The sequence below is a fragment of the Sciurus carolinensis genome, chromosome 1, assembly GCF_902686445.1.
Source record: "Sciurus carolinensis chromosome 1, mSciCar1.2, whole genome shotgun sequence".
NCBI classification, from domain to species: Eukaryota; Metazoa; Chordata; class Mammalia; order Rodentia; family Sciuridae; genus Sciurus; species Sciurus carolinensis.
In genome coordinates this window covers 190241260-190254282 of record NC_062213.1, presented here as the reverse complement: position 1 = coordinate 190254282, position 13023 = coordinate 190241260, and the positions used below count along the sequence as shown (strand labels likewise).

Below are 13023 nucleotides of genomic sequence, written 5' to 3'. Positions count from 1 at the left end.
CCACTCACTGTACCTGACTTGGTTCTCATTTTTGAAGTTCCCAAGGCTAAATTAAATAAAAAATTATGTTAGTATATAGTTGTCACACCTATAGTGCATCATTAAGCCATTGGTCCTCCCCTCCAGTTCTACTCCTCTGGTGACTGGGAAATCTGCCAACCTCATGTGTTTAGTTAAGGAAGAGCTCTGTTGCCCTGTTGTTGGAGCATGTCTGTGACCTGGGGGTTGAAACTTACTTGGCTTTTGCCTCCAGAAAGGAGCCTTTACATTCCCCACCTTAGGGGCTGGGGCTTCTAAATAAGGCCTAATTGTCCAGCAGTTTGGAAGGGTTGCTGAGGAACTGGGTGAGAAAGAAAATGTGATAGTTTGAAATCACCTGAAGTGAGGACAGGAATTATCTATCTATTTATTTATTTATTTATTTATTTAGCTAGGGATTGAACTGAAGCATGCTAAACAAGTGCTCTACTACTGAGCTACATTTCTAGCCAGAGGCCAAGAATAGCTTGACTTGTATCTGAGCCACGCCCTTATGCTTAATAATAGGAATAGAATACATTCAGGTTTTGTTTTGTTTTGTTTTGTGTGCTGGGGATTGAACCCAGGGTCATTTACCACTGTAGTCCTTTTTATTTATTTTGAGACAGGGTCTCCCTCAGTTGGTTAGGACCTTATTGAATTGCTGAAACTGTCTTCAACTTGTTATTCTCCACACATTCAGTTTGAATCTCAAGCAGAGACCAGACTTCTACCATCATAGAAATGAATTTCCTAGATTCTCCCTTCTGCCTCTTACATTTAGTACCTTTTTGAAAAATACCGGGGGGGGGGGGGGGGGGGGCACACATGTGCAAGGCCCTGGTTTGAACCCTATCACTGCAAAAGAATGAATGAAAGAAAACCATTCATGTAGGTTTAAGTTCATAGGGTGATAGGTGAAATGGCTGATTTGAAATAAACCAGGAGAGTTATCAAGAAGAGTGGCTAGCCCAGTTCATGTTGTTTGTTAACTGTCAGAACTGTATACTTTAGTCATTGGTATATCTCTTCAAACTGTAGTGGTTTCTCCTTTTTTATTGATGAATACAGTATCCCGATTACAAGATTATTTGGTACTTACCTTAATACCTTGAGTATAATAAAAACTGCTTATGAAAAAGAAAAAAAAAAAAGAAGAGTGGCTAGGAAAAATGGAACAAATAGCATTGTAGACTTGTGAAGAGTTGGATTGTCTGGTTTCAGTCTTTACTTTGTAATGGAGCTAAGAGAGACTTCGTGAAGTTAGCTTGTTCAGAGGCACCTAGTAGCTAATCACCCAGCATATCTGGAAACAGGTTACTGCTTGCTTGAATTGGAGTGTAGAGCCAGCGGTTGATAGTGTCAAAATTCTACCTTATGGAAAGAGTGCAGGGTAATATGAATTTGAATTCCAGTTTTTCTGTTTAATAGCTATCTGTCCTTAGGAAAGTCACCTAGCCTCTGAGCCTGCTTCTTTGTTAAAATGGGGGTTATACCCACATCAGAAGATAATTGTGTAAATTAAAGGTGAGTCAACCACTTACCTTGAGTTACACGTTATAGTCATATTCGTATCAATTCTGCTTCCTTATAAAAGGAAATGTAAAGGGACTTGCTTTTTTAACTTCCAACATTGTTTACATTTGGAGATTTGGTTTCCTAGAGCTTTCTTTATGAATTCTGACATATATGGGAAATTTCCTCTTGGAGGTGGGCCCCTAAAAAACATTCTAGAGACAAAAAGTGTCTGACCCTTCTCTGCTGTACATTCCCCACCAGGCAGCCAGAAGGTAAGAGGAAGAATGAGCCATTATCCTCAGAACAATAGCCCATTGTAGAAAAAGAAAAGAGGGAGTTTGGTGGGGGGTCCATCCTATGTGGTGGTTTCTAGGATACAAACCCAAGTTTTTGGAAACATAGTGGGACCAGTAGCAGTTTATGCTATTCCCAGCAGTTATGTCATTCAGACAGGAGACTGTGCTTGGTCCTAAATGAAAAGGATAGGTACCAGCCTCTGTATCTCTTCCCCTTTCTTACCGCGTGCTTTAGTCCTGACCTGAAAGTATACCACCAGGAGTAAGAGGCAGACTGTTCTGTGTTTTGATTCATTCTTGGTGTTTCAGCCAACACCAGCTATCCTGCTTTCTAGGCATAGTGGCAGTTAATCTTTTGGACCAAGACCACTCCTTGGACAGCATTTCAGGAGATCTGTCACTCTGGAGTTCTCCAGCATGGGGTGTGTCAGATTGCCCTTCCTTACGTTTATAGCAAAGACTAAAGATAAAAAGAGAACTTACAACTGAAACTTTATTGTACTGAAGACTTTTTTAAAAAGAAGTGTTTGATACAGGTAGTCTCTTCCCCCACTGACAAATACATTGCTTAAGGAAGGTTTTAAGAAAAACCAGTCATCTTAAAAACTTGCCTGAGTAATTAATTGTCTTAGTCCTTTTTCCTTGGAGTTTGTTGTGTCTGTTGCCTTCTTTCTTCTACCTTTCTTTGAGGGTTGTTTCCCAGTCTCTTCTATGTTCTTCAGGATTTCCTCTCTCTCTCTCTCTAGCATGAAAGCAACCTTCTTCCATGTCCTGGATCTGTGAGACTAAGCTGAGGGTAGGGGGTTCCGGCAAATTGCTAGTATTGATTTGGTCATTTTAGGCTATACTTTTGGAATTTTTTTAATTTAAGTGTTGTTACTTAAGTGGGTGTGGCTGAGTTGCAAAATTCCCACCACATATACTTAACTACACATATGTAGGATTTACCTGGTTTTCTGTTTTCTTCTCCCCCTCCCCCACCCCCATACTCCACCTTTTTTTGGACCAGGGTTTGAACCCAGGGTCTCTTAACCACTGAGCCACATCCCCAGCCCTTTTAATATTTTTATTTAGAGACAGGGTCTCCCTGAGTTGCTCAGGGCCTCAGCCTCTCGAGCTGCTGGGATTACAGGCATGCACCCCCATGCCCGGCTTACCTGGTTTTCTTTTTATTATTATTATTATTATTATTATTATTACTACTACTACTATTATTATTATTTTTAGTTGTAAATGGACACAGTACCTTTATTTTACTTATTTATATATTGATTGATTGATTGATTATCCTGAGGATCAAACCTAGTGCCTCACATGTGCTAGGCAAGCATTCTACCACTGAGCTACAACCCCAGGCCCTTACCTGGTTTTTTTGATGGTAATTTAGCTGCTTTCAGGCAGCACAACTAGGCAAAAGTTCTTCCCAACTAACTGGGTACAAGAACTCCATCTAGGAGTTCCTCAAGGATTCAGCCAAATTTATGGGGAAACTTAATATCAGCTTGCCATCGGCCTGTTCTTTCAACTTGCCTGATATTGTTTACTGTGCTTAGCAAAATGAACTGATGTCATCTCCATGTGGCTCTGTTGGGAGATCATTTAACCACCCCCTTCCTTTAACCCTGATCTAGTATCTTCCTGCTTAAAAATGTGCTTCACCAGGCAGCCCTTCATGTTAGAGCATGCGATTCTTCCTGTGAAAGCACCAGCACACACCCTCCCCCATCCCCCAAATGAGGTATGGACTGTGATTTCAGGCACGGTTTTGTTGTGGTGTGAAGAGAAGGTGTTAGCTGCTGAGTTCTGTTTGTCAGCAGAGCCTGACAAACCCATGCTGGCATTTGCTGGGGCTGGGCAACCAATCACAGCTGGAACAGTTATCGTCATGGAGTCCCTGTGGGCTTCCTCTATCAGGTCACATCCCAAAATAACATTGGGCAGTATTTCAAGTGAAGAAATGAAGGCTTTCGGGTCTGTAGCCAGCCTGGAGTGTGAGATTCTGTGTGAAATAGTTGGACCTGCTCCAGCGCTTTTGATCTGCATGGTAGATGAGCAATAAAATGCATGAAACACGTTGGAAACACGTGAGGAAATTCTCCTGGCCCTGCTGCTTCCTTGGAACTGGCAGGGCACTGAGTGGGATGATCAGGATAATACTTGAAGGAGAGCAAACCCAGGAAAAGAGGGCTTTTCACTAAACGTATTGCTACAGTTCTCTTGGTGATTTAGGTGGACCCTTTTCAGGGAGAGCTAAGAACCTGGAGTCTTGAAATGCTAAAGGCAGCACCTGCCAGGGAGAATAGGGGCTTGAATTGATTAAACTTGTTCTTTAAAGAGGTATGTTGTAGAAAATTGAACTTGTTAGACATATCGAGGTCTGACTCAACAACCAGACATCCGGCTTTTTGTGGAACAAAAGACCTGAAAAACTGGCTTTTTGTAGGGTAGAAAACAGAGGTGTGTCTTGTGCAATTAAAGGATGTGGAGTTCAGAGCAATATCTGTTCCTGTGGAATAGAGGGGATGAGACATCTTTTGGAGTCCCTCTCATTGTCCAACAAAAATATTTACTAGGATTAACCCCTGGGACTGAAAGGATCTTATACACTGTTTGTATGTTGTTAAATCTCTCATTCCAGAATATTGGTGCTGGTCATTTGGCCCTGACCATATGGTACTAGTGAGTTTGATGCTTATGCCCCAGAGAGTCACAGATTAGGATTTGTCCAGCCCTCTCCCTCTCGTTGTATCATGAGAAAATTGAAGTCCCAGCTTATTGTCAGCCTATCCAAGGTCACAACTAATATGTGCCAAAAGGTGCACCTTAGTCTCCTAACTCAAGGATATAGTGCTTTTTCCTTAGTTCATATAGTATCAGAGCTAATGGGGTAGGAGTGGCAAGTCCAGGCTTTGGGGTCCAGCAGACTTGAATTTGCACTGCCAATTTACTTTTAGATGACTTGGGTTATAACCCAATCTATTTGAGTATCAGCTTCCTCATCTTCAAAATGGTGATGGTAGTAGTATCCATAAGCAACAATTGAGGAAATTAATTCCACAAAAGGCCTGGCATCATAGTAGATGCACAGTGGTGCATGCCTATGGTTAATAGTTTTGAGTTTCCCCTTCCTATATTAACATTCTGATTCTTAAATTATTTCAGACCAACAGTCCTCATGCTGACCATTTATCATCTGATGAAATATAAAATATGACAATTTGAGATTGTCCCCAAAACCAAATCAGAAAGATAAGATTAATGTTGTTCCCTTCCTTAGTAGTAGTCTGTATCCAGATACCCTGGCCACTTGGAGCTATTGGGTTTTTTGTTTTAAAAAAAAATTTTTCATAGTTGTATATGGACCGAATGCCTTTATTTTATTTGCTCATTTTTATGCAGTACTAAGGATCAAACCCAGTGCCTCACATGTGCTAGGCAAATGCTCTGCCACAGAGCTACAGCCCCAGCCCTTTGCTATTGTTGACAGTGGTTTATTGAGCAGTTTTTCTCTAAGGAGTTCAGGGCACTTTACCAAAACTGATAACTCTCTTCAGAGGGCGACTGTAAGATAGTTACATCTTTACAGCCACAGGTGCTTCCAGGGTCCCGAGACCCCAGCCCCCTAGACTGCAAGGGTTTTCTATGGGCTCTTAGAATCCCTCAGCAGAACGAGGCATTCACCTTGTAGATGCGGGGACCCTGGCTTTTTCACAGAAGTGTGGCTAAAGCAATCTTTTCAGTCCTTGCCTTGACGGTATAGCAGTGGTTGATGGGTTTTTGGTGGTCTGTTTTTTATCTTTTTGCTTTGTTTTCTCAGTTCTTCAGAAGGTCTCTGAGAACATATACCAAATTGCACAGGGGTTCGTCTACAGAGGACAGCAAAAAGACAGTCAAGAGAGACTTTGGCTTTGTGTTGTACTTGTGTAAAGACAGAAATACTCAGAACAAAACACTTAATTTTCAGAGCCAGATTCTTGTCTTAATGGATAGACTCTTATTTCCCATTCTATTCTAAAATACACCAATTTCTTTTTTTTACCAGAAACTGGCAACTTGTTAAGGAACAGAAACTGGGAAGGAGTGCATGAGACAATCTACTGGTCCCTAAAACAGGGCATTGGGCCATGGATTTTGTTAGACTGTAGGGTCTAACAAGTGCCTTTGCCACCATTTCTGGCCTGCACAACTGGTTTCTCTTGTCTTGCTGTCTCTTTGTTCTCCTTGTCGCAGAAACCAGGTGTCCCTTGTATAACTTAGCTCTCAAAAATAGGATGGAATGCACCACTTTCTCTTGGGATGAATTCAGAGATGTTTGTCATTGCCCATGCTTTGAGAGGGAAGAGTTTTTTGGTGTTGCCTGGAGATTGACTTCTTGAGTTCCCTTCTGCACTGGAATTCTTACTTTGGTTGTTGGTGGCAGTGGGGGAGGTTTACTAGGTATTGCACCCAGGTCCTCAAGCATACTAGGGAAGTGCTCTACCACTGAGTGACATCCCATCCCTTTTCTATTTTTCATTTTGAGACAGGAAATCACTAAGTTGCCCAGACTGACAGACTGACCTTGAATCGGAACCTTCCTGCCTGAGTCTCTCCAGTAGCTGGGATTACAGGCGTATACCACTGTACCCAGTGTAATTGCATTTTTAAAGTATTCTGTGGTATAACAGGTCTTCTGATTATCAACCAAAAAACTAACATTTTCTGACTTCTCAGCTAATATTGAGAGCTGGACACCGAAGTGTACCTCTAGCTACCTTCAGAGCAAGCTTTCTTCCCACAGAACTCAACAAAAATGTTCCCAGCCTAACTCATTAGTCAAATGATTTGTGGAAGGTCAGACTATCTTGGAAGCTTGGAGGAAAGCCTAAGAAAGGCTCTCTGACATACAGTGACATGGTGGATTCACTTCAAACTGATCCTTCCAAGGCAAGCTCATTTGTATGAGTAGGAATAGACTCAAATTAGGCCAACTTGGATCTCCTCCTTCAGATGTGTTTCTTTAACTCTTTTCTTAATTATTTCTGTATCAGGGTTTTCATCCTTTCTTCCGTGTACATTTAATTCCACACCTTAAGAGGTATTGCTAAAGAATGAACATAGGGCAGGGGGTGTAGGGAAGTACATTTCTGGGTGTAATATTTTCATATTGAGCTCTTGATTGCTAGTCTTGGAATTCTTTACCCAGAATGAACTCTTTACTGATTAATTCAAGATAAGCAAACCCCTCAAATAAATACCAACTTCTTCATTGAAAAACTTAAAGCTGGAAGAAAATCTGAGTTTTTTCAGTTGGCAAACATTTTTTCATCCTAGTTGTAAACCAGGTGTTAGGAATATAGTCCCAAACCTTGGCAGTTAAAAAATTGTCTTTCTTTGGAATGCAAATGTATCCCTTTCTCACCTCCTACCCCTTATGTTGCAAAGTATGGTGAGTGGAAGGGAGTTGCTTTGTAAATGGAGGTTAGAGCAATCTTGAGGGAGAGGGGATCTGTAAATGTTGCCCAGTCTTGTTAAAATTCTCTTGTAGCTCCTTGTGCCATCCTGGCAGCATTTTGTAGTTTTCCCATTGGAGAAGAATTAACATCACACTGACGTAGCTGCTTTCTTTTTTTATTTTTGGTACTGGGGATTGAACCTAGGGGCACTTTTACCACTAAGATGCGTCCCTGTCCCTTTTTATTTTTTATTATGAGACAGGGTCTCACTGAGTTGCTGTGGCTGATCTTGAGCTTATGACCTTCCTTCCTTAGCCTCCCATTGTGTGCAGCAAATAGCTGCTTTCTTTCTTTTTTTTGGAGGGGGGCAGTTACCAGGGATTGAACCCAAGGGCACTCAACCACTAAACCACATCCCCAGCCCTTTTTATATTTTTTATTTAGAGACAGGGTCTTGCTAAGCTGCTTACGCCCTCGCTAAATTGCTGAAGCTGGCTTTGAACTCTCAATCCTCCTGCCTCAGCCTCCCAAGCTGCTGGGATTACAGGCATGGTCCTCCATGCTCAGCTTAGTTGCTTTCTTAGGATTGTAGAAGTTAAGGGACTCAGAATGAAGATGAAAGAACTAGGTCTGTACTATAGCTAGGGAAAGTAGAACAGGGATCAACAAATTACCATTTGTGAGCCAGCTTACAAATGGCTTAAGAAATTGTTTTACTGTAGTGCAGTATCTCTATTTTTGTGGAAGGTCAGAATATCTTGGAGCATATTGTTGCTGGCTACTTCTGCAATGCAATGCAGAATTGAGCAGTTTTGACAGACTACATGACCCACAAAATCTCAAATATTTTCTACCTGAGTCTCAACAAAGTTTACCATAAGCTATACTGTCATGACTAAATAATGTGTTTGCTCTTGGTTACTTAAGGAACATTTTCAGCATGTAGTAGGATTGTTAAAAGAAGAGTGTTTCTGCCTCATATCTCTACTAATTTGTGTTCTTACGTATGTTTCAGGATCTCTCTGGTTCAATAGACGATCTCCCTATGGGGACAGAAGGAGCTCTGAGTCCTGGAGTGAGCACATCAGGGATTTCCAGCAGCCAAGGAGAGCAGAGTAATCCAGCTCAGTCTCCTTTCTCTCCTCATACCTCCCCTCACCTACCTGGCATCCGAGGCCCTTCCCCATCCCCTGTTGGCTCTCCCGCCAGTGTTGCTCAGTCTCGCTCAGGACCACTCTCGCCTGCTGCAGTGCCAGGTACCCTCAAGTGCTAACCGTTGGGAAGAGGGAAAGGTGACTGATCCCAGTGATATTAGGGAGGCCTGGTTCATGTCTGCATAGTTTCCCCATAGCATTTGGAGAAGAAGTGGGAACCCCCTTGGCTGGATATCTCTGTGTATATGATATTGGGAGGTGTTTGGCTCTCTATGAGTCATTTCCAGCTCTAAATTGACTTCCCACTAGAATTCCCAGGCTTAGCGATGATTTGCTTACTTCTTTCTTTTCCTGGAGCAGGCAACCAGATGCCACCTCGGCCACCCAGTGGCCAGTCAGACAGCATCATACATCCTTCCATGAACCAATCAAGCATTGCCCAAGATCGAGGTGAGAGTCGTGGCTTTGGTGTAGGGATGGAGGGCTAAAGCAGACATTTGAGTATTCGTAATAGCTTTTGGAGAACTATATGTCCATGAAGCTCAGGTTAATTCCATCAGCAGATTGTGAAGTTAACACTGGTTTGGTCATGTTGATGGCTGCAGGGTTGCATTCCCCAGTAATCATTTTTTCATTTCTCAGTGCTTATCCATGTTTTGATAGATTTCCCCCTTTATACTGTGTCTAATTTTGTCAGCAATTGCTCAAGACTTAGCTTTGAGTCTTCACCAATCAAACCATTTGCCATTTTGTTTTTTGTCACTGCTGTTTGTCTTTTAAAGCATCCATTTAGTACAAACATTTGGCATGCCCTCTGTTAATGTTACTTAATGGAGAGATTGTGCAAATAGGTGCAAACGGAAATGTAGATGATAAAATCCCAGGATCAGGAGAGAGCATTTGTTCCCACTGTACTGAGCAAATAACTCCATGGACTCTACTCACAAATAGGTTATATGCAGAGGAACCCCCAGATGCCCCAATACAGTTCCCCACAGCCCGGCTCGGCCTTATCTCCACGTCAGCCTTCTGGAGGACAGATGCACACAGGCATGGGTTCCTACCAGCAAAATTCCATGGGGAGCTATGGTCCCCAAGGGGGTCAGTATGGCCCACAAGGTGAGTATATTACCCAATTAGGAGTAGGTAGAAGTAAGAGGAGAAAACAGTTCCTTCTTGATATACAGAACTGTCCTTTACCCAAAATCTACACAGCTTAGACCCTGTATTAGGGTAGGAAGATGGTAGCTATTACTTAGTATAGTGTGGGGTATTTTTTAGTAAATAAGTCTTAATAGATTTTTCCTTTACATTGGACCTGGGTGAATATAAAGCTGAATATCTTACACATAACATGGGAAGAAAGTAAGATGAGTGTGCAGAAAGGAATGAGTTCCTCCTGAGAGTTGAAGGGCCCAGATAATATGGTGGCAATGACATCTTGGCTCCACTCCCGACTCCCTGCAGTACTAGGGATTGAACCCAGGAGAGTTCTGCCACTAAACTATGTCCCCCAGCCCTTTTTACTTAAAATTTTGAGACATTCTCAATTAGTCACTGATGCTGACCTCAAACTTGTCTATGCTGTCTGTCTTTAAGATGAAGGGATGAACTGGGAGTGCGACTCAGTGGTAGAACACTTGCCTAGCATGTGTAGGGCCGTGACTTCAATATCCAGCCTTGTGAGCCAGCAAGGGGAGGAACGTGGGACAACTGGGGCCTGCCTTTACATGCTTCTGGCCTTTTCTTTCCTTTTTCCCATGGGGGTGAAGACTACCATGAACTTGATCACTTTTCCAACCAAAATATTGAATGATTCTCATTGTTTATGGAGTTTGGAAGGTGAGAGAGATTAGTACATTAGTGAGTTGCTAGTGAGTCACTAACCAAGTGTTGTGTCTTCTCTCCCTTCCCTCCCAGGAGGCTACCCCAGGCAGCCAAACTACAATGCCTTGCCCAATGCCAACTATCCCAGTGCAGGCATGGCTGGAAGCATGAACCCCATGGGTGCTGGAGGTCAGATGCATGGGCAACCTGGCATCCCACCTTATGGCACACTTCCTCCAGGGAGAATGAGTCATGCCTCCATGGGCAACAGGCCTTATGGTCCAAACATGGCCAATATGCCACCTCAGGTTGGGTCAGGGATGTGTCCTCCACCAGGGGGAATGAACCGGAAAACTCAAGAATCTGCTGTCGCCATGCATGTTGCTGCCAACTCTATCCAAAACAGGTAAGGCCTAGGAAGTAAAGAGGGTGTAAATGCAAGGAAATTTGGGTCATTGAGACCCTGTCTGTAAATAAAATACAAAATAGGGCTGAGGATGTGGCTCAGTGGCCAAGTGGCCCTGAGTTCAATCCCTAGTACCTGCCCCACCAAAAAAGAAAAAAATTAGAAAAAGAAAAAAAAAAAAAAAAAAAAAAGAATGTTGTATGTAAATATGTATTTACATATAACTGATAAATTTTCTTGGGAGCTTTTAGAAAACTGTTTTCTTAGAATGTAAAAATTAAAAATACAGAGTATTGGTTTTTACTGGTCTTCGGTTGGTATCAAATGTCCTATGACCAGGTATCATATGTAAATAACTTATAAAAGCTGAGGAAGGTGGTACATACCTATAATGTCAGTGACTCAGGGGACTAAGGTAGGGGAATTATAAGTTCAAGACCACCCTGTGTACCTTAGTGAGACTTTATCTCAATATAAAAAAGGGCAGGGGCTAGGGATGTGACTCAATGGTAGAATGCTTACCTGGCATGCATGAGGCCCTGAGTTCAACCTCTAGGACAACAAAATAAATATAAATAAAGAATGTAACAGGCTGGGGAGATAGCTCAGTTGGTAGAGTGCTTGCCTCATAAGCACAAGGCCCTGGGTTCAATCCCCAGCACTGAAAAAAAAAAAAAAAATGAATGTACCTCATCACAGTATACCTATAATCCCAGCGGCTCAGGAGACTGAGGCAGGATAATCACAAGTTCAAAACCAGCCTTAGCAATTTAGCAAGACCCTAAACAACTTAGACCCTGTCTCAAAATAAAACATACAAAGGGCCAGGATATGACTCAGTGGTTAAGCTACTTAGGAGACTGAGGCACGAAGATCACTTGAACCCACGTTTTTTAAACCAGCCTGGGTAACATAGCAAAATCCCATCTCAAATTAAAGAAAGAACACAAGTCCACTTCCAAGTTCTATACTGAGGAGTACATTCCGGTTGGAGTTTGGTATAAGAAAAAGTAATGGAATTAGGCATTTCATCTTAGCCTTTTGCCATAGAGAGGGCCCTGAAATGGAAATACAGCTCAACTTTGTAGGTGACTTAGAGGAAGGCAGTTCTTAGAGGACACAGTAGAGCAACTATTCTTCAAGGAGTGTAAACCCTAAAATTGAGCTAGTTTTTGCGATATGGAGTTCAAACCCTCTTAGAATCTTTTGAGGAAAAAAAAAAAAAAAAGAATCTTTTGAGAGAGGTAGAAGATAAGAATATTTAAATGTTGCATATTTCCGGGTTGAGAGAATCGTAAAATTTTTCTTTTTAATTCTAACTAGATGATTACACAACTTTATTTAGCTTAAGTCCAAATATGAAAGTGTCTAGCCCTTAGCTCTCTTACTTTCCGATTTCTTTCTCAGGCCACCAGGCTACCCTAATATGAGTCAGGGGGGCATGATGGGAACTGGACCTCCCTATGGACAAGGGATTAACAGTATGGCTGGCATGATCAACCCTCAGGGACCCCCATATCCCATGGGTGGAACCATGGCCAACAATTCAGCAGGTAAGTCCAAGTCATGCTCACCCCAAGGATTTCTTCAAGAGTAATCTTCAAGTTGCTGCTAAACCTATTGACTTGAGAATTTTGTTCTCTTTTTACAGGGATGGCAGCCAGCCCAGAGATGATGGGTCTTGGGGACGTCAAGTTAACTCCAGCTACCAAAATGAACAACAAGGCAGATGGGACACCTAAGACAGAATCTAAATCCAAGGTAATGATTTTTGTCTTGACTCCTCTCAGCTTTGGATCCTATTCTTTTCAATGATAGGAAGGAAAATGATAATGACAAGATTTTAACCTTTTATGGGTTCATGTAGTCTCTGAATATGCTTCTGTTGCCTCCTCTTATCATGAAGGGTTCCAGAATAATAGTTCATTGAATTAGGTTTGAGTTAGTCTAAGGGATCCCGATGTAAACAACATCATATCTCACAGCTGTACGTCATGGAGGAAATGCTAGACCCTGTAGCATAGCATTCTTTACACTTTTTGGTGCTGCTGTGAAACTATACCTCCTGTATTCAAGCACTGATAGATGATGTGTGCTGTGGGCAACTATTGCCCTTCTCTTCCTGGAGTTTACTCAAAGCAGCAGGAATGGTTGGAGCCTGTCTTGTATGAAGAGGAAGGTGCCAGGGATATTGGGTCCCTAGTTTTGTCCTATATATGCTCTGTGTTAGACTGCATGGCAGCCCTAGGATCCTCTCAGCATTTGGATCATTTTAACATTTCTGTCCTTAGTCATACCTCACTTTCCTTAGCTCTCGCTCTCTCTCTCTCTCTCTCTCTCTCTCTATATATATATATATATATATATAT

The 13023-nt window shown here is 42.1% G+C and overlaps 1 protein-coding gene across 5 annotated transcripts in view; it reads left to right on the top strand.

Moving 5' to 3' along the window:
• Nucleotides 1-13023, top strand: part of Arid1a (AT-rich interaction domain 1A) — a 78987-nt gene that overhangs the window by 53129 nt on the left and 12835 nt on the right. For all 5 annotated transcript variants that reach the window (XM_047549308.1, XM_047549299.1, XM_047549279.1 and 2 more), the window contains exons 5-10: nucleotides 8283-8523; nucleotides 8782-8871; nucleotides 9373-9540; nucleotides 10342-10654; nucleotides 12062-12207; nucleotides 12306-12415. In XM_047549308.1, coding sequence (XP_047405264.1) covers nucleotides 8283-8523; nucleotides 8782-8871; nucleotides 9373-9540; nucleotides 10342-10654; nucleotides 12062-12207; nucleotides 12306-12415 — 1068 coding nt within the window. The remainder of the gene's footprint in view (nucleotides 1-8282; nucleotides 8524-8781; nucleotides 8872-9372; nucleotides 9541-10341; nucleotides 10655-12061; nucleotides 12208-12305; nucleotides 12416-13023) is intronic.